At 39.6% G+C, this 26712-nt stretch overlaps 2 protein-coding genes and 1 long non-coding RNA gene across 3 annotated transcripts; all 3 read left to right on the forward strand.

Annotated features, from left to right (window-relative positions):
* The first annotated feature begins 10 nt into the window (after positions 1 to 10).
* Positions 11 to 22617, forward strand: LOC121141313. The gene is made up of 6 exons (XR_005878186.1): positions 11 to 733; positions 6718 to 6796; positions 9844 to 9972; positions 19480 to 19625; positions 22019 to 22080; positions 22526 to 22617. It is a non-coding gene; the product is annotated as an uncharacterized LOC121141313 (long non-coding RNA).
* On the forward strand, positions 11496 to 12782 carry LOC101834718 (olfactory receptor 10-like). The gene has a single exon (XM_005071880.2). The coding sequence runs from the start codon at positions 11757 to 11759 to the stop codon at positions 12780 to 12782; it is 1026 nt and encodes a 341-aa protein (XP_005071937.2). The 5' UTR covers positions 11496 to 11756.
* A 395-nt stretch (positions 22618 to 23012) lies between the features above and the next one.
* Positions 23013 to 24514, forward strand: LOC101834453 (olfactory receptor 10-like). Its single transcript, XM_005071879.3, has one exon. The coding sequence runs from the start codon at positions 23013 to 23015 to the stop codon at positions 23946 to 23948; it is 936 nt and encodes a 311-aa protein (XP_005071936.2). The 3' UTR covers positions 23949 to 24514.
* Positions 24515 to 26712: the final 2198 nt, after the last annotated feature.

Raw genomic sequence — 26712 nt, forward strand, 5'->3', positions numbered from 1 at the left:
AGAAGAAGGACAACTACAGTTATAATCTGAAACCCATTGCTACTGGTCCCTAGTGACAAACTGCCTTTGAGATTCCAGAACTGTTCTTTGGGAACTCTGGAAGTGTGTGGGGTTCTCTTTCAGTGCTCTCTATGTTAGTATCTATGCAAGAGAGGAGACACTGATTTATATAATGACTTTTCACATGAATATCAGGAAGAGCTTGCATTTAAGCTGTACATGGAGAGTAGAGATGGATCACAGGCATTTCTGAGAGTGAAGGAAGACTTAAATATGACATCACCTTATCCAAGGTCATTGATTTCCAGTGTGATGTCATATAGATGACCCTTTACTCAAAGGCATAGGACATGAATTCACCATTGGATTTCCAAATAATTGCCATTCTAGCCACAGTCTCACACACCTTAGATTCTGTTTCTACATTCCCTGGTAATAGTTACATGGAGAGATAAGGAGGCCATGGCCAGTGGTAGAGCTGTATGAAAGGCAATGCCATTAGGATAGCTATACACAAAGCACCATATTCTCTCCCACTGCTCCTGGAAATCAACAGGAGACCGAATGCCATGAAGAGGAAAGAGACTAGAGAAGACAAGAGCATACATAGAACGATCCATGTGCGAGTGGTATGCAAAAGAAGAAAACAGAACCGGAAAGTTCCTGAAATAGGTAGATGTACGAACTTAGACACAAGGGGCTCTTGACATTCTACCATTGACACCTCCCCCAGGTATTTAGCCATTTGTTTTACATTTATATATTGATTTGTGTGTGTTTGTGGAACAGAGAATAGCTTGCAGGGGTCAGTTCTTCTATTGCACTGTGAGGATCCCTGGCAATCTCACCAGCCCTTTTTTCATGTATTTAAAGATTGAATTGCTAACATGGTGTATATGTCCTTCTAAATAAGCTTCTAAATTCCATTCCCAGATACTATACTGACTCAAGGCAGATCTTAAAACTTTAAGATCATATAGGATACTATGGCATATGGCCTTATCTAGGGGGTAGTTTATATTTTTAATTTAAAAATGCATAATAAGTATCCATAAGAAAGGAAGAGTTCCTAATATTTTTTGGTTATTTAACTGAGTATAGTATACAAATTAATAAAAGACAGACTGACAAGAGAAATCCCATGGACATTTTAATAAATTACTATATACACTGAGATCTTCAAAAAACAATAAAATCCTAAGAAAATCATAGGCAAAAATGCTTTCATATGTTTTTTAAACAAAGAATAAATAATACATGAAGGAAAGATAAAACAAGGGCATCTCTCATACAGACTAGGGATGTCCCTAAGAGACATACTAGGGGGTAGGCTCAAATCTAATGTATGAGAATTATTACTTCAAATAATTTATGCATTTGGATACATCAAAGTCTTATCTTCGACTACCTTGTGATTAAGGCTATTTTCCGATATTAGGGGAGTGATGCCAACACCCCCAAAGATTCTCTAGAATTTATCTTTTGTAGGAAAAGACTGTCTAAATGACTCTTGATGAAATTTTGTTTTCTTTAATGCTTTCAACTTGAAATAAACAAAATTCCTAGTCAGCATTTTTTTTTGCATAGCCCAACCTCAACTCCTTCAATATTTACAAAGCCCGTGGCAATATTGCAATACACAGACGTCTGTAATGGTTAGATCTGAGTTACTGGCATATCTATAACCTCAAACATGTACCATTTCTTTGTTTTGTCAGCATTCAAAATCCTCTCTACTCACTATTTTGAAGGAGGCAAAGGGAAACCAAAGTTAAGTTTCCATGTAGGGAGATGTTATTTCTGCCACCCAGGTAAACCCTAGTATCTATTAACCATCTTCTCTCCTTTCTCCCAGAGATATAGTTTGCAGTTGTAGTTCTAATTGTGAGTCCTCAAAACATGAAGAATGGATTAGGATTAGAGGCATGAATGAGTTCTCTCTCTCCCTCTCTCTCAATAATATAAAACGAACAAGATAGAGATGAGGAATGACAATGTGCACAATCAGTGTCCTAAAACTTTCAGAAAAGTACAATTATCTTAATATTATTGAAAAAAAACCATGAGCAGGTAATTAAAGAAGAAAATGAAATGGAAAATAAACCATGCAAAAAGATGTTCTCATCTCTGTATAATCAACGAAATGTAAATTAGCAGGACAATGAGATAGTTTCATACCGTCTCATTAGCAAGCACATAAGAATATATTTTTGGTGGTCCTGGGAACTGACATGCTAGATGCACTAATGCTGAGATACAGTCTCACCCCTTAAAGTGTTTTTAAGATGAAGTAAGGAGGTACATGCAAGCAATTAAAAAAGATATATTTTTTAAAAATCTAAGATCTGATTATTCATAATGGACTCTTAATATTTTGTCAACTTTTCAATCTCTTTTATATGCACCATTACGCACCAAGAGATACATCTAATTTTTTATTAAAATTTACTTTTTTCCAATCATTGTATAAATTATTTTTTCAAATTTGTTTTGGTTTTGGCTAACATTAATTTTACATGTTAATATGATATTTCAACACATGACTATAAATGAATTTATAAGCCAGGCAGTGGTGGCACACGCCTTTAATCCCATCACTTGGGAGGCAGAGGCAGGCTGATCTCTGTAAGTTCAAAGTCAGTCTGGTTTACAGAGTGAGTTCCAGGGCAGCCAGGACTTTTACACACAGAAACTCTGTCTCAAAAAAACAACAAAAAATGAACTTATAAAATCCTGCTTCCATCAATCCCCACCTCCACTTTTTTGTTTGTTTTTTTTGAGACAGGGTTTCTCTGTATTGTTTTAGAGGCTGTCCTGGAACTCGCTCTGTAGACCAGGCTAGCCTCGAACTCACAGAGATCCACCTGCCTCTGCCTCTTGAGTGCTGGGATTAAAGGCGTGTGCCACCAACGACCGGCTCCCACCTCCATTTTTTAGCCTACTTTAGTAATCACTAATATCCATTCAGGCTGATATTTTTAGCATCAACATATGAGACAATATGTGGTGCTTGTCTTTCTATGTCTGGCTTACCTAATACAGTACCATTCAATTCATCTATTCCACTCAAATGACAGAGTATCATCCATCTTTATGACTGAATTGCATTATATTATACATATATGGAGCATTTTCCTATCCATCCATCTACTGGTTTGGTATGTAGAGTGATTCTGCATTTTGACTACTGTCAACAGCGTCATAACAAACATAGTAAGTGTGTATCTTTTTGGAATGCTGATTCAGTTTCATTGGATATACACCCAGAAGTAGGACTCCTGGATTGTATGATATATCTGTTAGAAATCCAGTCTTTAGAAGAACACGCACATCATTCAGCCTAATGTCTGTACTAATTTGCATTCCTACCAATGGTCAGATTTCTCTTTTCTCTGTGTCTTCACCAGTATTTGATATGTTTAACTTGTTTGGTAATGTCACTAAAACTAGGGTGAGAGGGTGTCTCATTATGGTTTTGATTCAAATTTTCCTTGTACATAACGAAACCAAACTTTTTAAAACATATTTAACCTATTGTATATTTATCACTACAGAACATGTTCACCACCTCTCAAAATAAAACCTAAAGTAATAAATAAACAACCCAGGGAAAAAACTAAACACCGTTGAATTGTAGACTTTAATATTTGCATTTTACAATGGTCATGTCAAAATACCTTATCTTTGCCGGGCGGTGGTGGCGCACGCCTTTAATCCCAGCACTTGGGAGGCAGAGGCAGGCAGATCTCTGTGAGTTCGAGGCCGGGCTGGACCGATAGCCTCCGAAACAATACAGAGAAACCCTGTCTCATAAAAACCAAAAAAAACAAAACAAAACAAAACAAAAATACCTTATCTTTGAATGATTTTTATTTGTGTGTATGCTAATAGGTGTGTGTGTGTTTATACCACATATATGTATATCTGTGGGGGTCATAAGACTGTGTCAAATCCCCTGCAGCTAGAGTTACAGGTAGTTGTGAACTGCCCAGCATGAATGCTGGGAATGGTCCTCTGCAAGACCAGCAAGTGCTCTTAACAGCTGAAGGGGCTCAGGATGAAAGTGCAGGTTATTTTACTTCCTACCTTGGGGCAATTATCTCACAGGAGGTCTGAATCTCACTAGATTATTACTATCTTTGGAACTGGAGATAATATTTTCTGCACACTGCAGGCAAAAATGCACCACATTTTATTATTAGAATAACACTAACTACCACTGAAAAAGTATTAACTAAATACAAAAGTCACCTCCCATATGCTGCCATCAATTTATAAACAATATAGGTAAGCCACACTAAATTATTTACTAATGGGGAATCTGAGGCACACACGTGTCAAGAAAATGTTATATGGTTGGAAATTTTGCAATGATAGATAATTTTCTCTGTCTTATACTATGATTCCTTAAGTGAATACAGAACTTTTGATTTTTACATAATTAATACATAATTTTAGGATGCATTGGCAAATATTTTTTCAGTTTTGTTGGGAGTGAAAATAAATATTCACATAGCAATCATTGTAACAGTGATTAAAGCATCGAATCGTCATCAAGGAAATAGTTATTCATATCGATGATTCCTATAAATAGAATACATGAGTACTATATGAAGAACCCAGAGAAGGAAAAGATTTAAGTGAGGGACAGCCTATAGTCTCTCCCAAGTGAGTCATGGAACGTGTTCTGATGGGTCAAGGCTGATAGGACTTTTGCCAAAGTAGGGAAAGCATGAGGAATCTCAGAAGGCATAGTCACGTAAAAAGAGGCACACTGAGGATGCTGAATGCAATTATTTCATTTAGGCAGTTTATGAAGAACAGAGGGAACTGATGACTGAAGGTGGATCACAGAAAGCCCACCAGTTAAGTATAATTGCCTCAACGGGGCCCACAGGTCTCCAAGGCCACACTTGCAAATAATTCTTTCTTTGTTGCTACTGTGGAGACCTTGGCAATGTCCCCAGGGCATTTGTGGTGCACTAAAAAACCTCAGCATCATGGGGTGAATTGGTAATACACAAGACCCTTGCAAGTCTCAGCTAACCAACCAAAGGGAGCATGGAGGCCACTGCAAGGATGCTGTCACTCCCTGGGCTATGAGCATCGCAATCTCTTTTCTTGTGCGGGGCTATGTGAAATGGTGGTCTCTAGGACAGAAGCTCTTATCCAAGCCCTCTACTGCAGGAAAGAATTCAGGGCTACAAAGGGACATATCCACCTTGAACATCTCTATGTGTAGACAGTCCCAAGTGGGCTTCACAGTGCCTTTGAAGCCAGTAGAATTCAGGCTTTTAACAGGATGGTTTCCCTTCAAGATACTTGGGTAAGTACTGAGTTACTGTAGCTTCACAGGTAGAAATCAGGATATAAACATCCCATTGCACAAGCAACACTGGGCTCCACACTGATGGCCAAGTGACGTGGACATTGAAGTTATGTTTTATTGCTAATAGTCTTTCTTTGTCTATCACCCATCTACTTACTTCACTAGACACAGGATGCCAAATATTCTCATTTGTGTGTATTTATCCCAACTGCACACAGTTAAAGTAGAAAGTAATAAGTATTTTAATACAAAGAAATGTCCATTTAAAATAATTTTAAAATCTTTGATAAAACTCACATCTGAAACATCCAAGACTTTATTATGCGAAATAAATTGTACATATCAGAAGCAGGAGATGAAGAGCAGAGGTGTGGCAGCTGGCAATACAGCAAGGATGATTTGTTGTAAGAATTCACTGGGAATGTACTATAAAACAAACCATGTTATGTATATCTGATACAAGTTAAAACAATTGCTTTATTAACTTAGTCTTCGCATGTCTAATAGTCTACCTGGATTCAAACTCTGCTTGGCTAATATTTCTCTGGAAGTAGTTGTGATATTTTGAGTGTTCAGGAGTTTCGAAGATCACTGTTAAAGCCTGTAGTATAGAATGGACTACTGTGTGGTTTCTAGTGTGAATGAGTTATGGTTCAGATGACAGAATGACTCAGTTTACATATGAGCATATAGATGGTGATAGAGAACCAGTAGAGGAAAGCTTTGGTGGCTGGTAAGGTTTAATAGTGAGTTAGCTTCCCAGCCTTTAGTGAGAAAGTCACAGTACAGGTTCAAAAGGAAGATGTAAATTAGATTTAAATTATAAAATGTATCATCTTAACACTGAAGATAATTAGGGAATAATTTCTGGAACTTATGTTTAAGTATAAAATAACTGTTTTTTACTTGAATGTGATTCCAATAGCTACACATTAAATTCATGGGCAAATGAAGGATATAGTTCTGTGTGGTCTGGGGAAATAAACATGGTTCTGATCGGTGAATTCATTATTTACAGAGATCATGAGCAGACACATAGACACACACACACACACACACACACAGAGAAAGAGAGAGAGAGGGGTGGGGAGGGAGAGGGAGAGAGAGCATAGACTTGACCACAGGTAATCACTGACATTTGCATTATATAAAATCAAGTATGCAAGTGTCAAAATGTCTTATACTTGTCAGGAAATTAAAGAATAGGGATGAAATATTAAAGAATGTTTTGTGTCAATTAAAAACAAACTTTCAGATAGGTGGAATGCTCCAAAACATTACAGCCAACAATTTGGTTAATGTAAAAATATTTTTTTCTGAAACATGTATTTTAATCTAATTGGATATTATCAAATGTGTGCAGTAAACATCTGAAACATGTATTTTAGGCTTAACCTTGAAGTTTCTGACTTGCAAGCAATAACAAAACATCAAGAAGAGGAAATTAAAGAATTCCAGACAAATCAAGTAAGTCTATATTTACAAAGCCTATTTTGTATTAATTTCTGAAAGAGTGAGAAGAAAATTTCCTGATTCTAGCAGTAGTATACAATCACTCTTTAGGAGATATGAATATTCTCCCTAGTCATATATTTGATATATCCATATGTAACTGTTTTTAAATACTAGTTTAAATTTTCTGAGCTTGCAGAAGTTCTTTGAATTTGTAAAATTCATTACTCTGGGAATATGATTTGTTTTTTGAGACAGGGACTATGTAGTCTAGGCTCATACCAAATTCATGCTGTGATTTAGTTTACTTCCAGACTTCTGGGATTAAAACAAAAATATAAGCTACCATGTCCTACCTGTGTTACGCGATTAATGATAAATACTGTGATTATCTACAATCAATAGTTCGTATTTACCATAGTTGGCTTACCCAATTGCCCTTTGATGGACTCTTAATGTAAAAATATTTTTGACTCATCCTGAGACATCAGTTTATGGTCTCTGAGTCAGAAGGCAGAGCTGCTAGTTAGATAGAGCTCCAGTTCAGACAACTTCATTTTCAAATTTACTCCTGAATGACTCATAATCTCTTCTCTTGTAAACTTTAGTCTGAGTTTTGGCTTTTTGCAAAGAAGTAAACAAACTGGGCATCTTTGCCATGTGGCAGGTCTTTAAACATGAGCAAAAGTTATCATGGTTGTGTGATGTCGTTTTCTAATCTAGAGAACTCAATTTAAAAAACTTGCGTCTCAAGCCAGACTCTTGCCAATTGTTGATTGGATTGCTCTTTAATCCTTTAAGTGTGGATTTGTAAGGAGATAATTCATAAACACGTAATGACACCTGAGATGAAAAGCTGAGCCATAAGGACTTAGATATATGCACCTATCATACTTTCATTTCACGAAGATAAAAGATTTGGATAGTAATAAAGTGAAGACTTCCAAGGTGTCTCTGCATTGAGGAATATAGAGCTTGGTAATTTTCACACTTAGTGATCACTGTGCTCAGTATGTGTAGGACTGCCAACTGAAGGTCTATATCCACTAATGGGGCATACCCACTTCTCACCCTCATACACTAGACCCCCATGGGAAGGCTTAGTGCGGTCCAATATCTTGCCCAGCGTGGCCATGTCAAAGCCCAAGAGTGATATGAAATATCCATTAGATACAATGTGTGGGATAAGCCAGATTTCAATCATTAATTTTACATGTGAATGAACTCTCACAAGTGCTCTTGACACTCAAAGATTTACTTTCACAATGCCCAGATATGGACACAGTGAGGCAGAGCATGTCACCAAAGCTAATAAAAGAGTAGAGAAAACATCTATGAGGGATTAGAGAGGTATCATAAGCATAACTCTGTTTCTGATGATAGACATGTGGGAAGTCTAGAGAGGTGAACACCGAGACTCATTAACATCTTCAATTTAGGAGAGCCAGATGGGTGTTGCAGTTTTGTAGATCAGCCCAATCTTTACGTGAACCAGGAGTCTGGAGTACATAGTCCCCAAAGAATGACTTGTAATGTGGCATGTAAGCGTCATTGTCTTGATTAGTTGGGAGAAAATGGATATGATCATTATACTACGTTTTTGTTAAATTGCAAACATTTCAAGCATTTTTTAAGAAAATGCATTAACAAAGGCATAAAGCAGGAATGCTGACAATCTTTGTGCTACTAAATGATAAACAACACATATGAGAACATTTAATTCTGTTGCACAGAAACTAAGTGTGAGTTACTTCCTATCCACTAGGCATGTTGCCTGGGTACAGAATGCATTCACTAATCCATTCATTGGTTCCTGTGGAAAGACCAATCTTTCCTTGGTGTAACGTGCATTCTTCTCACCAGTTGCCTAGATCCTGCCACTGTCTCAGCCTCCAAAGAACATACAAGACACTATATTAATTATGAAGCTGTTGGCCATTTGCTATGGTTTCTTAATGGCTAACTCTGACAATTATTAAGCCACAATTACTAATATATATTTTTATAAGGTCTTACCTTACCGAGGATGCCAGACTTAAACCTTCTCCCCCTGGGAATCACATGGTGATCCTCTACTCTTGACTACATTTCCCAGAATCCTCCTTGACTCCTAGTCCCACCTATATTGCTTCCCTATTGGCCAATAGTGCTTTATTTATCAACCAATACCCATTGGGGAACTCACAATCTCCTGTAAATCCAAAACATTCTTCGGGGCTTCTTGGGTAACTACACTTACATGCACATGCCCTACACACACATAAGTAAAATATATATAGATCTTTTTAAAAGAATGGAAGTAGAGATAGACAACTGCTGAAAGTATATGTTATATACTCTTGTCCTTTCACGATTTATAAAACCATCCAGTGTCAATCAAGATCTAAAGATCTAGTGAAAAGGTATTTTTTATCTTATATCTAAGACTCACAGAAGCAATCCTTAAGAACAGGTGACATGGTAAATGACAAAAGGAATCTAACTGTGGACTTTATAAACTGATGTGTGCCTACCACTTTGTCACTATGAGTCACATCTTCCCATATTTCTTCAAAGGGCTTCAAGTAAAATACACAAACACTATCCTAAAACCACAATGGAACATGGAGGACCTTCTAGTAAATGATGAGAAAAAGATGCAAATTTGGACAATTTTCTCATATTGAACAGAGGTGTAATTTCCATTAATTAATTATTTTTAGTCTTATCTGATAAACTTTCTCATGTTTTATTTTTAATGGCTTATTTATTTTCAAGCCGTGTGTGTGTGTGTGTGTGTGTGTGTGTGTGTGTGTGTGTGTGTGTGTGTGTGTGTGTATAGCCACTGGTGCTAGTGGAGGCCAGAGGTATAGCTATCCCTGAATCTGAACTTATGGTTAGTTATAACCAACCTAACATAGATGCTGGGAACCAAACTCCAGTATTGCAAGAGCAATTAGCCTCTGATCCATCTCTCCATTTACAATTGTGATTTCTACTATGAGAAATCACAACCTTGAAAGAAAACAAACTTTTATGTGTATCCCACTGACATGTTAAAGTATGTTCCTGTTAATTCTCAGGGTTCCTCATGGAAATGGATTTTTGTGAGATTTGAAGGAGAATTATATGTTTCCATCAACGAAAATTACATAAGATCTACTAAATGTTATTAATGGAAGTAACACTGAGTGTTTCTTATATTCCATAAGGTAAGACACTACTTATTTTAGAAGACTGAAATTTATTTGACATGTTTGTGCCTACATGCCAAGAACTTGTATACAGTTAGTATTTCTGTGTATTGTCCCTTGACAAATAACTGCAAGTAATTAAGGTCTTAGAGAAGTCATAAATGTTTGTACTGGAGCTTTTTAAAAATCAATGATGGAGAAGATACATCTACAAAACTACTCCGATACCTAAGGCTCAGGGAACGTTGTGGTGGAACAGAGAGCAAAAAGAATATAAGAGCCAGATTTTTTGGTGCCCATTCCCTATGGTGGGATACCTTGCTCAGTATTGATATGGGGGTGGGGGGGAGCTTGGTCCTGCCACAACTTGGTATGTCAGACTTTGTGGACTCTCCAAGGAAGGCCTTACTCCCTATGAGGAGTGGATGGTGGTGGGAAGGAGGGGGACAGGAAAAGGGAAAGGAAGGAGAACTGGGATTGGTATATAAAATGGAAAATAAATTTTAATCTAAAAACAGAGTATAACAGCCAGAGAATGAGGGATTTTCCTGTGAGACTGTCAGAAGTTACACCCTAAAAGTCTCCTTAAACCTGAGATAAACGAGGACAACAATATACAAACATGGATTGGGGAAACCCCATGAGGCCTCAATCCTTCACAAAGAACCAGGAAACTCATGAATGATGACAGTGGAAGAAATAGTATTTTCTGGGGAAAAAATACTGATTGGTTATTCAACACCAAATGGTCAGTCCTGAAAACATACATGCAGGTAACATTATACAGATGAAGCAGGTTATGTTTAAGAATATATGCAGGCATACATATATTCATGTAAGAGCAATTAATGAAAAAGAAGCCATGAATTTGAATGAGAGCAAGGAGGGGATATATGTGAAGGTTTAAGGGAAGGAAAGGAATGATGTAATTATATTGTAATATCAAAAATAAAAGAAATACTCAAAAAAGAAATTCTAAAATGAAGACTGATTCACCAAGTTTTAAAAAGTTGATGGTAGGTCCTTCATTTTTAAAACCTATTGTGCTCTATCCCACCCAAGACCTCACTGGACAATGGCATGGAAGGTGTTCACAGAGTGTGAAAATTTCTGGAGAGAAAGTGTGCAAAGAAGTTTTGGCTTGAGGAGAGAAAACAGCTCTTCCTGGTATTTTCAGGAATGAATTAATCAGATGTGGAGAAATAGAGTGTGTCCTGCCGTACTGATTCGTGACATGGGACACAGGTAATAAAAGTGATCATTTCTTTTAAAGAGATCTACACTCTCCATCCTCTGTGGCAGATGGAAGCTGTGTGAGTCCAGAGCAGGTGCGACGGCAGTGCTCACTGTGCAGGAGGAAGCAAATGAAAATTTGTGATCTCGGCCTGGTTATTCGTGAGTCTTCAGCTACTGAAAGTCCCTGGCACATAGACCAAGATGATGAGGGTGTCCATATTAGATTTATTAATTAATAGTATTTTTCAGATCTCAAGCTCAGGGAGCTGCATATACTAGACAAGCATTTCACCTGTGAACTGCATCTCCAGTCCCATATTGGATTTTAAAAGCAGCTTCCCTGCATTTGGACCCATGCATCAGAGTTGTGACATTGGCAATACATCATTTCTCTTTCCATTGATCCACAGGGTTGAGTGGCTTCAATAAAATCATGACACAAACGATCAGAACTAGAACTCAAGCAAAGGAGACATCATCTTAACAGGGATGCCTCATATCTAAAGATGAGAAGAGAAAGATAACTGGATAGGTGGAACTTAATAGCAAAATGGAAAATACAATCTATGAATTTATACCATTTAGGATATAATGTTCAAACACCCCCTCCTCGCTGGAAACACTGGATCGTTTCCTGTTTGTGCTGGACAAAGGTTATGGGAACCTTCAACTCCAGTTCAGACAAGCCCTTCTTTTTGGTGGGCTTCTCAGATTGGCCTCATCTGGAACTTGTCTTTTTTGTCATAATTTCAATCTTCTACTCCTTAACTCTCTTTGGTAACACCTCCATCATTGCTCTCTCACGACTCGACCTTCGACTGCAAACACCCATGTACTTCTTCCTCTCGCACCTCTCCTTCCTGGACCTCTGCTACACCACCAGCACTGTGCCCCAGCTCCTGATCAACCTTCGTGGTCTAGACAGGACCATAAGCTATGGAAGGTGTGTGGCCCAGCTCCTTATTTTTCTTGCTTTGGCTTCCACGGAGTGTGTGCTATTGGGGGTAATGGCCTTTGACCGCTATTCTGCTGTGTGCCATCCACTACACTATACTACCATTATGCATCCTCAGCTATGTCAGGCACTGGCCATTTCCTCCTGGGTAGTGGGCCTTGTGAACTCTCTGATTCAGACAGGCCTCATGATGGCCATGCCTCTCTGTGGCCATCGACTTAATCACTTCTTCTGTGAGATGCCCATATTCCTAAAGTTAGCTTGTGAGGAAACAAAAAGAACAGAGGTCAAGATGTTTGTGGCTCGAACAATAATCTTGGTCTTCCCTGCAGCACTTATCCTGGGTTCCTACGCTCACATTGCCAGGGCAGTACTGAAAGTCAAGTCAACAGCTGGGCGCAGAAAAGCTTTTGGGACTTGTGGATCCCACATTCTGGTGGTGTCTCTGTTTTACGGCTCAGCCATTTATACGTACCTTCAACCCACTCACACGTATTCTGAGAGTACAGGGAAGTTTGTTGCTCTTTTCTATACTATCATCACCCCCATGCTCAACCCTCTGATATATACCCTGAGGAACAAGGATGTGAAGGGGGCTCTGTGGAAGATGCTAGGGAGAGGCACAGGCTCAGAGTAACATGGGAAGAAGGACCCGCTCATTTTTCTGTTATAGCTGTCATATTCTGTTCTAGGACCATTGTTCACTCGTAATCAGCCCTCAGCAGACATCAGTGTCTCTATTGTCTTCCTATTGGAGAGGTTGCCATCTTTTGAAGTTCTTTCTATGTCAGTGTCAGAGAATGAAAGTTGGCTTATATGACAACATTCTAGAGACTTGGGGAGATGAGATGTTCTAGCTTCATTATGAGAGTGTGTGGATGGTGGGCATCTCAGACTGAGGAGAGGCTCAGTAAATGTGTCATCTCCTTTTCCAAAATATGTCTTACTCAACAAGGTGCCACAAAGGGACACTGAGTCTTAATGCAAGGTACACAAGTTCACTGCTATGTATTTTAGTGGAAAATATGAAAAGAAAATTTCATACTCGGATTCTAAAGAATTATCTCTTAGTTTGACCTTTCCTAGGTACTCATTCCTTGAGCATGGATAATTTATTACACATTTGTGATTGATTCTACTGTCCCTAAGAGTGTGGTAAAAAGCATGACAAGAAAGTTACACAAACTCGACCCCCAAGCAGTGGAAATGTTTCACTGAGTCTAGGTGGATGGTGACATATAAAAAATTTGATTTATGATGATAATCTGTCAGTAACATTTGATCAATGTATCCATATGTCAGTTATTTTGTCATTGCTATGATCAAATTATCAGAAAACTCAAAACAAAGATTTATTTTGAACATGCCTTCAGGAGGTTCAGTCTCTTTTATGCAGAAGACATAAAAGAGAAAAGCAGCTTCACATCATGGGTGGCCAGAAAGCAGAGAGAGGGAAAATACAGGCACTGAGCTGGCTTTCTCCTTTTTCCCTTTTATTCTCTCCAACCTGCCAAGTCCATGGATCTTGTCACATGCACTCTCCTCAGGTAAACACATTCACAGAAACATCCAAAGGTGTCTCTCAAATTTGATTGCTTGCTGATTCTAGATCTAGTCAAATTGTCAAAGAAGGTGGATCATAGTAAGTCTACCCATGATCAATGTGAAAACTCTAGCATATATTCATCCTGTCTCCATGAGTCCCATTAATCTTACAATTCTAGAGTTGTTCAAAAGATCCATTTAAAATTCTCCAGTGAGACTCAAAGCAAACTCTTGCCTATGAGCCACTGTAAACATTGAAATAGAATTTATAGCCAGGAGATGGTTCCACATTCCTTCAATCCCAGAACTTGGAGACAGGGCTGGTGGATCTCTGTGAGGTCAAAGCCACCATATTCTACAGAGTGAGTTTCCAGACAGCTAAAAGCTATACAGAGAAACCCTGTCTCAATAAAAAGCTTTTATACAGTTCCAACATACAATAGCAAAGAATGAACATTCTTGTTCCAAAATGGAGATACGGAGCACAGAGGGGAGAGATGGGACCAAACCAAGACTGGAACCTAGCAGGGCACACATTAAAACCTGTAACAAGGTGTCAGCATCCTGGTCACATAGTGCATGATATGAATTCCAATGGGCATGGATTTTGACAACAGACGCTCAAAATTCTCTTGGGAATAAAGTTTCTTTTTAATTGTAATTTTTCTAACTCTCCCTTCCCACCTCACACAGAGGCAGCCTCTAGTCTGCTGTCTTACCCTAAAGTCCTCCTCCTAGTGAATTTCTACCATACCCAGGCATCTGCCCCCATTTTCATTAATCCCCAAACAGCATTATAGGACAGGACACATAATCATCTTCCCAATGGAGTAAATGAGTCTTAAATATGTTAAGAAAGATTCTCAGGATTAAAAAGCTTGTAATTGATAGCTGTTGCCTACAATGTATCATGATTTCCTTAAGTGTTTACAGATAATTTTGATTATTAAAATTTTAACTCCCCTAGGGATCTGGGGTGGGAAGAATTTACTGTGAGTCACTTGACGTTTCTAGGCCTGGCAGGCTGTGGAGGACAAAACCAGCTCCATCCCAGGCCTAGAGATCTAAAATTCAAGCATAAGCCTTCCAGGCACCTCTGGTGCTGGGCAGTCAGTCACCATTATGGTGAGTACAGGGTGCAAAAATGAGAGAGAGAGAGAGAGAGAGAGAGAGAGAGAGAGAGAGAGAGAGAGAGAGAGAGAGAGAGAGAGAATTATTCGTGTGCCTGGAAGAGAGGCAAATCTGAAGAGATGGTTAGAAACCAGCTCAGGTGTATCCCCTGCTTGACACCCAGGGCCATGGCCATGTCTCTGTCTGGGCTGCTACCAAAGACTTGGTCTATGGCCCGATGCAGCTGTGGAAGTCTATGTTGATGTCCATAGCTCCTGTTACCACCGAGGGTCCTATGGATGTCTGGAGTATGGGCCCCCTACCTGTGACCATGTTGTTGTCTGGGTCTGTGGTTCTGCCTCAGTCAGGGTGTACAGTGATTGATGTCTTAGTAACCTATTGACATGGAAGGCCATGTGAATGCCTGGAATCTGGCCCCCCTCCCTTGCTGTCTGTTATATTGGATCAGTTAACTGGGGCAGTCCAGAGAGCTCCCCTTGATGGTGATATGAGGGAAAGCAGATGAGCTGACAGACCGAACTACTACCCAGGCCCAGATCCAGGACTACGAGGTAGCCCATCCCAACCTCCACCTCATCTGTGAACTGCTGGAGCATGTGAACGGGCTGGGCCTGCAGATCCAAAACTACAGGATCTCCATGGCACCAGGCAACAATAGGATATCCAAGAGGGGTTCCAGTGAGGGCCCAGGATCAAGAATGTAGCAGAAGCCAGAGGCCTTCTACCAGACCAATGACTCCTTGCAATGAAAACTTGAAAGTAAAGATAAATGAACTAAAGGGTATACCGTGTGACTCACTGGACCACACTACAGCTTGCACACCAAGATTATTTTGTTTGCTTGTTTAGTTTGGTTTTACTTTTACATTTTGTTGAGTGGGGTACAGGGAGGTTGCAAAGGCAGAAGAGAAGGGACAGGAGATGAATGGAATCTGGATGCATGATGTGAAATCCATAAAGAATCAATAAAAAGTTTCTTCAAAGTTATTCATCTTGTTAGATATGTGTAAAAGATTATTTTAGACACAAAGAAATCCTCGTTTAGCCAGGTGGTGGTGGCGCACTCCTTGAATCCCAGCACTTGGAAGGCAGAGGCCAGCCTGTTCTACAGAGTGAATTCCAGGAAGGGCTCCAAAGCTATACAGAGGAAACCTGTCTCGAAACACACACACACACACACACACACACACACACACACACACACACACACACACACACAGGCTATCCCATTTTAGATTAAATGTATACAAGAAGTCATGGTTATAAAATTTAAGTACTTAGTGAAATATTGAAGTTTATTGAAAAATGAAAAGAAAATGACTCTCTACACTGTGTGGAACCATGTTAATTTTTTGGTACATAAACTGGGATATATTGATGAAATCTTATTTTTAAATTTATTATTAATGAAACCAAACAATAGGAAAACATAATTGTGCTTGTTGTGGTGCTTGTTTTGTTTTTGTCAACCTGACACAAGCTACAGTCATCTGGGAAGAGAAAACATCAATTGAAGAATTGGCTCCATCATATTGGCCTGTAGGAAAGACTGTGGGGGCGTTTTCTGGATTGGTGATTGATGTAGGAGGGTCCAGCACTGTGGGCAGTACCCCCGCCCCAGGCAGGTGGTCCTGGGTGGGATAAACAGCAAACTAAGCAAAACATGGGAAACGGGCTAGTAACTGGCATCTTTCCATGGCCTCTGCTTTAGTTCTTGCTTCCAGGTTCCTGCCTTGAGTTCCTTCTCTGACTTCCCTCAGTTTTGTTCTATAACCTGGACATTGTAAGATGAAATAAATTCCTTCCTTCCTAGGTTCCTTTTGACCACAGTGTTTTTCCACAGCTGTAGGAAGTAACCAAGGGCAATAGTGATTCATTATATTTGTGTGTGAAAGAGATACAAAACAAACTTTCCACAAGTAAACACTCAATTAAGTCCATGATGCATATAAACAAAAGCATGAGAAAATGGTGAGGTGTGGTCACCACAGTACACTTCTGATGGAACAGGAAATTTGGCCTGATTGGTCAAGAACATAAAGAAATAGATGGAAGGGAATGAAGTCTGAGGAATCTCAGATAGTAAATTCATCAGTGCAAAAGGGCTCAATAAGGGGGTACTAACCAGAATTTGATTTGGGCAGTGTGTCTGGAATATAGAGAACTGAGGACTGCATTTGACATCTCAGGGAGCCCATTCGTTAGCTATAATTGCCGCACTGGGACTCAAACATCTCTAAGGCCATCCTTGCCAAACAATTTTTCTTTGCTGCTACTAAGGAGTCTTTGACAATTTCCCCAGGGCATGTGGGATGCACTAAACTAAGAGAAGGTTGATAACATATCAGATCCTTCCATATCTCCCTGGTAAGGGGGACTATAGGGTACATTGTAAAGATGCTGCCATCCCTTAGATTATGATCACCAGTGAGAAAACTCTTCCCTGGAAAAGGAGTCATGAATAATCATAAAAATAAGTAAGCTCTCCAAAGAAGAGCTTTCATCCAAGGCCAGCATCCTACATGATAAATCAATTCTCCTTAGATCATCTCTACTTGCAGATGGGAGACACATCACCTTTGAAGCCAAGAAAATTGAAGATGGTAATGTAACAGTTTCTGCTCCTTGAGCTCTGAGTGAGTATTGGTGAGCTTTACAATTTAAAATCAGAATAAAAAATATTCCATTATATTGTTGACACCAGATTCCACTCTTGGTTTGAGAATATCAAATTAAAACAAGAACATTTTATCACTAATCATCTTCATCTAAGACCCATTTACTATCCACTTGTTTGACTACTCACAACATGTAAAAATGTTCTCAAAGTTAGAAGATAAAAAATTAAGGGTGTAGTCAAAAGTGATTTAAATGAATGAAGGGACAACTTGGAAGAGTAGAGAAACAGCAAAGAGTTGACCTTAGATAGAGCTGAAGTTTTGTATCAGGAGTCACTGTGAAAACAACTGTATGTAGTCATTGTCTACTAAATTGTCTGGACTCAAACCTTGGTGATCTGGTATTATACTAGGAAATTTCATAGCTACATTTGTGGTGTTTAAGATAATAAAGATCAAATCCAGGCATTGATGGCACACTTTTAATCCCAGCACTTAGGAGGCAGAGGCAGACAGGATCTCTATGAGTTCAAGGCCAGCCTGGTCTAGAGAGTGAGTTCCAGGACAGGTTCCAAAGCAATACAAAGAAACCCTGTCTCAAAAAAACCAAAACAACAACAACAAAAAGATAATTCTGGAATTGGAAGAGATGCTGCATAATTCTTAGTGTGGAAGGAATATGGTCCAGACCAGAAAATAACAGTTTATAGAAAAGTAGATGGTAATGGAGAGGTGCTAATAGGCCACTTTGGTGGCTAGAAAGGTTTGAAGGGAAGTTAACTTCTCAAATGGGAACAAAAGAGCCAAACATTCTTGTATAACAGGTGTAAGTGAAATCAGATTAAAAGTTAAGAAAACAGGGTTGAACAATACAGGTGTGGGAAGAAATGTGTGACACATTCTTTGTTGCTAGGTAGACTGAATGTCAGCACTTGAATGTCATTCTATTGTATTCTGAAAATGTCATGCAATTAGTTGGCAGCAAACTGGCAATGGTGGCACACGTCTATAATCCTAACACTTGGGAGAAAAGACAGGAGGATGTGAGGGCAAGGTCTGTCTTGACTACACAGTGAGTCCCTATTCTTTAAAAGGCAGGCTCACTGCGCAGGATGGATCATGAACCATGTTTCTGGCGGCTGATCATAAATGTTATTTATGGAGCTTATGCATAGGCACACAGACGTGTGCACATGCTCAGACATATACAAATTTTAACATAGATGACTACTGACTATTATACTTCAGAAAGTAAATACATAAATGTCAAAATACCTTATGTGTCCCAAGGAGATTAGGAGTGGGGAAATTCAACCTTTAAACACTTAAGATCAGAAAAATGAGGAAAATCACAGCTGAGCAGGAGGGTCCAACCCATCCCAATTATTCAGTTAATACAGAGATATTTTGATAACACCCTGAAAGGTTCAGCTTTCAGAATTTGATATAGAAGTTTTGGCTTTTGAGAATATAAAATTTTTCTAGGTAGTCTATTTTTATACTACTTTACTTTAAGAATGTCTTCACATTGAGTCAAAAAAGTGTAAAGTTATAGCAGGATAATTTTTTGAACAACTAGTGGGTGACTGAGATGAAATCATTAATAATTAGGATCTTTTTCGTTGGTTAGTATTTCATTCTTTACTGGGTGAAATATATATATACAATATAAAAGGAAATATAAATTGTTGAAATGTTTCTCTACATGTACACAGAATCCAGTAAAACTTGAAGGTCATTATTTTCCTATGTGTATGTAGGTTAGCCAACTGGAAAAGATCTATGTCTATATATGTGTACCCTAACAATTAGCCCCATCTTCACCTACAAGTACTGGGCTCACACAGGAAGGTTCAGTGCTGTCCATTCCCTGAGCCAGTGTGACAGAGGTCAAAATCAGACTGAGTTATGAGATGCGCAACTAGGAATGGTGTGTGACTTCCGCCAGAGGCCCATCATTGGATTCATGTGAGGAGTAGTTTAGAGGTGTTCTTTAAAGTTGCAAAAGGCTTCCAAGAAATTTTCTTTTCATGATTTCAGAACCTGTATATAATCAAGAAGACCCCAATTAACAGACTAAAAAAAAGGATGAAGAAAAAATTCTGTGAGCAACTGGTACCTGAGTGATAGATACACGAGTTGTATGCAGACAAGGGGAGCTGTGAATTGATGGCATCAGTCTCAAGGTAAACGGGACACTTCAGGTAAACATGGGTATTGTGGTTGGGCAGATCAGCGTGTCTTCTGCAGAACTCTAGGGATTAGAAAGCAGTACATATCCCCAAAGGTGGATCACATATAAGCAAGGTCTTGCTTATACAGAAGAACGTCAATAGAGAATGGGGTGGGAAAGCCTTCACCTATTGAATTACCTGGCATTGGGAATCTCACCTTGTACACTAGATTTCCAAATAGAAGAACAGCTCTCAAGAATATAGGATACTGTCACAGCCCACTTTTTAAGGAATACTTGAATTGCTGTAAGGATTCATGTTCTCCTAAGGAACTATTGAAGAGCTGGTATAAGGGAGTACTTCAGGGTCAATGACCTATGGAAGACTTTCTAGGCACTGACAGTAAAAAACTGAATAAGATAAATCAACATTTGGATCTAATTTCAGACAGGGTGACTATGCTGAATTACATTTTTCCAGAACTGGTTGCATGAGGTAGAGTGAGAATCAATGAAGGATTTTAGCCAGACAAAGTAGAAATGATAGACTGAGGAGTCAAAAATAAATTGCCCATAAATATGGCAGGAATAACTAAGCACATAGTGGGGAAACACGTAAGGCTGAGGAAATGCACACGGGTTTTATGGAGAAATCCTGGGTGGAAGAATGTGTACAGGTGTGGGAGGTGCACCATATGGAGCATCTGTGGAAATAATGACTTTCAGGTTCACCTCTAAACCAAAGATGTCACAGCTTTGTGTTATTTTTTTAATCTAGCCTGGATTTGCATTTGATAAATTAATCCATAGTTAAGTCAGCACGGCTGGTTTTTATTTACCTTTTGGTCAATACATTCAGGTTATTTTCATTTTCTACTTTTTAAATATCTGACTTAAAAGCTTTCAATTTAATCTCTTCCATTCTGTTTCTGTCCATCTGAAAATTTGCAGGTGAAGTGAATTCTGCCTTCCTTATGTGGTAGGAGCTTAGCCTTAGATATGTGTCAACCACTTAATCTATAGCACATACTTTTGTTTTGCTGAGATCCTTAGGAATTACGATTCCAGCACGTTTTTAAAAGTCAATCTAGTCATGCACTACAAGCATATTAAGCTGTCTACATATCATTATAGACATTATTGGTAGGATGGAGACAATTAAAATCCTTGTGCTACTAATTGAGGATGAAGATGAAAGCGTTAATTCTTTCCTACTTCAAGAAAACAACTATTCTGAAATAGTTATGATATCAGGCATGGTACCATATGTGGAATGTACTCATTAATACACCCAGCATCTGTTGGGAGCCCATTTGCCCCAAGCAATGAAATGAGTGGATAATGGAGAAGGCCCAAACACATGACACGTAGAGCTTAGCTGTGTAGACAGACCACTGATAGAAGTACATACTGTCAGTTTTTATCATTTCAGAATGTCTTATAGCACTTAATCCCCACCTAAATGTTGCAAAATTGATTATTTTATACTTATGTGAAACAAGTCTCCATAAAATGTGATAAAGTCCATATGTAGAGGTGTGACTGTAACCTTCACACACAGCTGTACTCAGCTGTCAGATTCATTCAAAACCCTTTTAGGTACCCTGGTTACACTGTGTATATTCACACTTTTTTTTCACAATTCACCCTTTGTTCATATTTCCCACAGGGGCTTCAAGCACCTTCCTGGAGTCATTATTCCAGCTAAGACACTGGTGATGACTTCCAGGATAGTAGACTCAGCGAAAAGAATACTGTGTTAATTTGCCAGAATTGCTTGTATGGAGCATAGGTGAAGGGTCTATTGGATATTGGCATCTTTTCCTGCTTTTGTATATTCTATTCAGATTTTTAAACTGTTATAAATGTTCACTTATAAGGGAAAGTAACTTTTATCCACATCCTGCTAATACAGTTTGTTAAAGTGCATTCATAGTTAATTCTCAAAGTTGCTAGAAGACGTGGATTTTAGTGAGATTTGGAAGGAGAGGCAAATGTTTCCCTCAAATTACTTAATATCTTCTACATGGCATAAGTGAAAGTATCATTAACTTAATGCCTTTCATATACTGTAATATAAGACACTACCTTTCTGCCCCCACCCCCTGTGTTTCTAAGTGCCTAGGAGCATCTCAGCTTGGAAGAGGACAAAGAAGTGTAAAATAATTTAGTGAGTTCATTATACGTACCATTGATGGAGCAGGAGAGTTAAAATCTTGTGCAACTAACTGAAAGGCAGTATGAGAGTACAGGTAGAAAGTACACAAAGAAATTTTGGCTTGAGAGGAGAATACATCTTTTCCTGAGATGTTCAGAGCTGGTTTGATAGTGGGATGAGATTAGGCACATGTTCCAAGACATATGGCAAGCCATGTATTTATCACAAGCCATTTTGTTTCCCTGCAGAGACAGATGGATGCTCTTCATGGTCATTCTGTCAGGAGACTGCTGCCATGAACCAGCCTTCTGTGAGTACTGCATGGGTCATGGACACTCAGCAATGGGAAGCAAATAAGCAAATAGGGGAGATCTGTGATTTTAACCTTGCTAATTCAAGATCTTCATCTCCTACTTGCAGAATTCTGCCTCATAAACCAAAAAGAGGAACAAATGAGAACAGTACTAAGCTATCTTTTTTTTCTTTAAGTTCTTGCTACCTATGTATATATTTTAGCTTTCTCGGGTGCTGAGGGTTAGATAAAGGATCTCACACATACTAGACGATTTCTTTATCAGTCATCTACACTACAAAACATACTTCAAATTTTAAACAATATTTTTATTAATGCTTTGAGAATTTCATACACTGTACTTTCTGCGTATTCACACCTCCCCTACACCACCCATAGCCACCTTCTCTACAGTCCATTTAACTTTAAGATTTTCTTTTATATTTTTCTTTCCCCCATCCAGGCCAGTTTGTGTTGCTGATCAAGTCTTGAGAGTGAGGCCTGCCCTTGTGTGTGGTTAACCTATCAGGGGTAACATCATTAAATAAAACTGATTCTACCTCTCCCAACAGCTATCAAAGGCCAACATTACATGTTTTAAATGCTGTTTTCCATGTGGCTGCATTTGGATTTGCATCTCAGTGCTAACAAGGAAGCATTATAGAATGTCTACCTTCAGACAAAGAAGCATTGAACCCAAATATTGAGTTGTCTGGAAAACTCCAGGCAGCAAGATTGAAGTTCTAACAAGGGCCACAACACCTTAATACAGATATTGCCTATGTGTAAAACAGAATAGAAAGAAGACTATACCTATGGGATAGAGTAGCAAATTAGAAGATGGCAAGCATAGTTTTGAGTATTTGTAGAATACTGAGAGCAGTGTTCTAACCCATACTCCTTATAGGAAACCACGGGGTGAGTTTTAGTATTTGTGCAGGTGAAAGGCTATGGGAAATTTCAATACCACTTCACAAGAGAGTTTCATTTTGGTGGGCTTCTCAGATTGGCCTCAACTACAAGTCTTCCTTTTTGTCATTATTTTGATTTTCTACTCCCTAACTATCTTTGGCAATACAACCATCATCGCTCTTGCAAGACTGGACCTTCGACTGCACACTCCCATGTACTTCTTCCTCTCCAATCTCTCCTTCCTGGACCTCTGCTACACCACCAGCACTGTGCCCCAGCTCCTGATCAACCTCCATGGACTTGACAGGACCATCAGCTATGGTGGGTGTGTGGCCCAGCTATACATATTTCTTGCCCTGGGCTCCACTGAGTGTGTGCTCCTGGTGGTGATGGCCTTTGACCGCTATGCTGCTGTGTGTCGTCCCCTGCACTACACGACCATCATGAACCCCTTTCTCTGCCAGACATTGGCTATTGTCTCCTGGGGGGGAGGCTTCATAAACTCTCTGATCCAGACAAGCCTCATGATGGCCATGCCCCTCTGTGGCCATCAACTGAATCACTTCTTCTGTGAGCTGCCTGTTCTCCTGAAGTTGGCCTGTGAGGACACTGGAGGGACAGAGGCCAAGATGTTTGTGGCCAGAGTGGTGGTTGTTGCTTTTCCAGCAATGCTCATTCTAGGCTCCTATGCACAGATTGCCAGGGCAGTGCTGAAGATCAAGTCAATGACTGGACGCAGAAAAGCTTTTGGGACATGTGGGTCCCACCTCCTGGTGGTTTCTCTGTTTTATGGCTCAGCCATCTACACATACTTACAGCCCAAGGGCAGCTATTCTGAGAGTGAGGGGAAGTTTGTTGCTCTTTTCTATACTATTATCACCCCCTTGCTCAACCCTCTGATTTATACCCTGAGGAACAAGGATGTGAAGGGGGCTCTCTGGAAGGTGCTAGGGAGAGGCACAGACTCAGAGTAACATGGGAAAAAGGACCCGCTCATTTTTCTATTATAGCTGTCATATTCTGTTCTAGGACCATTGTTCACTCATAAACAGCCCTCAGCAGACCTCAGAGTTTTAGTGTCTTCCACTGGAGATGTTGGGGATCTCTTGAAGTTCTTTCTACATCAGTGTCAGAGAATGAAAGTTGGCTTATATGACAACATTCTAGAGAAGGTTTGGGAAGATGGGATGTCCTAGAACTTGATGAGAGTATACCGATGATAGACATCTAAGAGTGAGAAAAGACTTAGTAAATGTGTCATCTCCTTTTCCAAAATGTCTCTGAATCCCAGTAGGGTCCCCCAGAGGAGGTACTGAGACTTACTGCAAAATACATGAGTTCACTGTTACGTATTTTAGTGGGAAATATGAAAAGAAAATTTTATACTCAGGTTCTAAAGAATTATCTCTTGATTTGGCCTTCCCTAGTTACTCATCTCTTAATCATGGATTATTTCTTATTACACATCTGTGACTTTATTGTGTCCCTAAGAGTGTGATAAAACAGCATGACAGGAAAGTTACACAATCGCTACTGCAAACAATGGAAATGTTTCACTGAGTCTAGAGGGATGGTGAAAAATAAAATAATTTGATATAATGATAATAATCTGTCAGTAACACTTGATCAATGTCTCTGTCAGTTACTTTTTCATTGTTGTGACCAAATTATCAGAACACTTGCATTGAAGATTGATTTTGCACATGGCTTCAGGAGGTTCAGTCTCTTTTATGCAGAAGACATAAAAGAGAAAAGCAGCTTCACATCATGGTTGGCCAGGAAGCAGAGAGAGGGAAAATACAGGCACTGAGCTGGCTTTCTCCTTTTCCCCTTTTATTCTCTCCAACCCGCCAAGTCCATGGATCTTGTCACATGCACTCTCCTCAGGTAAACACATTCACAGAAACATCCAAAGATGTCTCTCAAATTTGATTGCTTGGTGATTCTAGATCTAGTCAAATTGTCAAAGAAGGTGGATCATAGTAAGTCTACCCATGATCAATGTGAAAACTCTAGCATATATTCATCCTGTCTCCATGAGTCCCATTAATCTTAACAATTCCAAAATTGTCCAAAATGTCCAGTTAAAATTCTTCGGTGAGACTCAAAGCAAACTCTTGCCTATGAGCCACTATAAACATTGAATAGAATTTATAACCAGGAGGTGGTCCTACATTCCTTTAATCCCAGCACTTGGAGACAGGGCTGGTGGATCTCTGTGAGTTGAAGACCACCATGGTCTACAGAGTGAGCTCCCAGACAACTAAAAGCTATACAGAGGGCACTTTGAGGAGGGCCTGGCCCCTCCCTGGAATGAAATTACAGACTCTAGAGATCCCCCATGGAGGGCCTTACCTCCCTGCGGAATGGAGTGGAGATTGGGTAGAGGGCTGGGAGGGGAGTGGGTGTGGAGGGGAGGGAGAGGGAGCTGGGACTGACATGGGAAGCAAGCTTATTTCTAATTTAAATATATAATAAAAAAGTGTAAAAACAAAGGGACAATCCTAGCTTAGTTCTGAAGCCTAAAAAAAAGCTATACAGAGAAACCTTGTCTCAAAAAGAAAAAAGCTTTTATACAGTTCCAATATATAATAGCAAAGAATGAACATTCTTGTTCCAAAATGGAGATGTGGGAGCATAGAAAGGAGAGATAGGAAAAAACCAAGACTGAAACCCAGCAGGGCACACATTAAAACCTGTAGCAAGGTGTCAACATCCTGGTCACATAGTGGCATGATATGAATTCCAATGGGCATGGAGTTTTGACAAAAGTTGCTCGAAATTCTCTTGGGGATAAAGTTTCTTTTTAAACGGAATTTATTGTAACTCTCCTTTACCACCTCACACAGAGGCAGCCTATAGTTTGCCATCTTACCCTGAAGTCTTCCCCGTAGTGAATTTCTACCATACACAGGCATCTGCATACATTTTCATTTAATCCTCAGTATTAAAAAGCTTCTGATTGATAGCTGTTTCCTACAATGCGTTATAATTTCCTTAAGTGCTTACAGTTATTTTTTCTTTATTAAAATTTTAACTTCCCCTGATACCTGGGACAGGAAGAATTCACCCATGAGTCATTTGGCCTTCCTAGGCCTGGCCAACAAACTTCTGCCCCAGGGTTAGAGACCTAGAATTCTCCCTTAAGCAGGCCAGGCACCTCTGGTGCTGGGCAGTCAGTCACCATTATGGTAAGTGAGTACAGGGTGCCAAAATGAGAGAGAGAGAGAGAGAGAGAGAGAGACAGAGACAGAGACAGAGACAGAGACAGAGGAGAGACAGAGACAGAGAGACAGAGAGAGAAAGCGCACACATTATTTGTGTGCCTGGAAGAGAGGAAATCTGAAGAGGGTTAGAAACCAGCTGAGGTGGGCGCCCTGTTTGTCACCCTTGGCCATGTCTCTGTCTGGGCTGCCATCAAGGACTTGATCTATGGCCCTAATGTAGCTGTATGAGTCTGTGTTGATATCCATAGCTCATGTTATCATTGAGGTCCGTGTGGATGTCTGAAGTCTGGGCCCACACCTGTGACCATGTTGATATCTGGGTCTGTGGGCCTGACTCAGCCAGGATCTGCACTGATGTTTGAGGATCCTGTTGCCATTGAAGGCCATGTGGATGATCGGAATCTGGGCCCTCACCTGAGCCCATATGGGTTTCAATAATGGTGCTGTCGTTAGGGTCATGCTGGTCCAAGTGTCAATCACTGCCAGCCAGGACCATGATGACATGGCTTCT

The sequence above is a fragment of the Mesocricetus auratus genome, unplaced genomic scaffold (genome assembly GCF_017639785.1).
Source record: "Mesocricetus auratus isolate SY011 unplaced genomic scaffold, BCM_Maur_2.0 Super-Scaffold_100007, whole genome shotgun sequence".
Taxonomy (NCBI): Eukaryota; Metazoa; Chordata; class Mammalia; order Rodentia; family Cricetidae; genus Mesocricetus; species Mesocricetus auratus.

Coding starts and splice junctions, on each gene's coding strand:
- LOC101834718 (XM_005071880.2), top strand. CDS start 11,757: ATGAATTTATACCATTTAGGATATAATGTTCAAACACCCCCTCCTCGC.
- LOC101834453 (XM_005071879.3), top strand. CDS start 23,013: ATGGGAAATTTCAATACCACTTCACAAGAGAGTTTCATTTTGGTGGGC.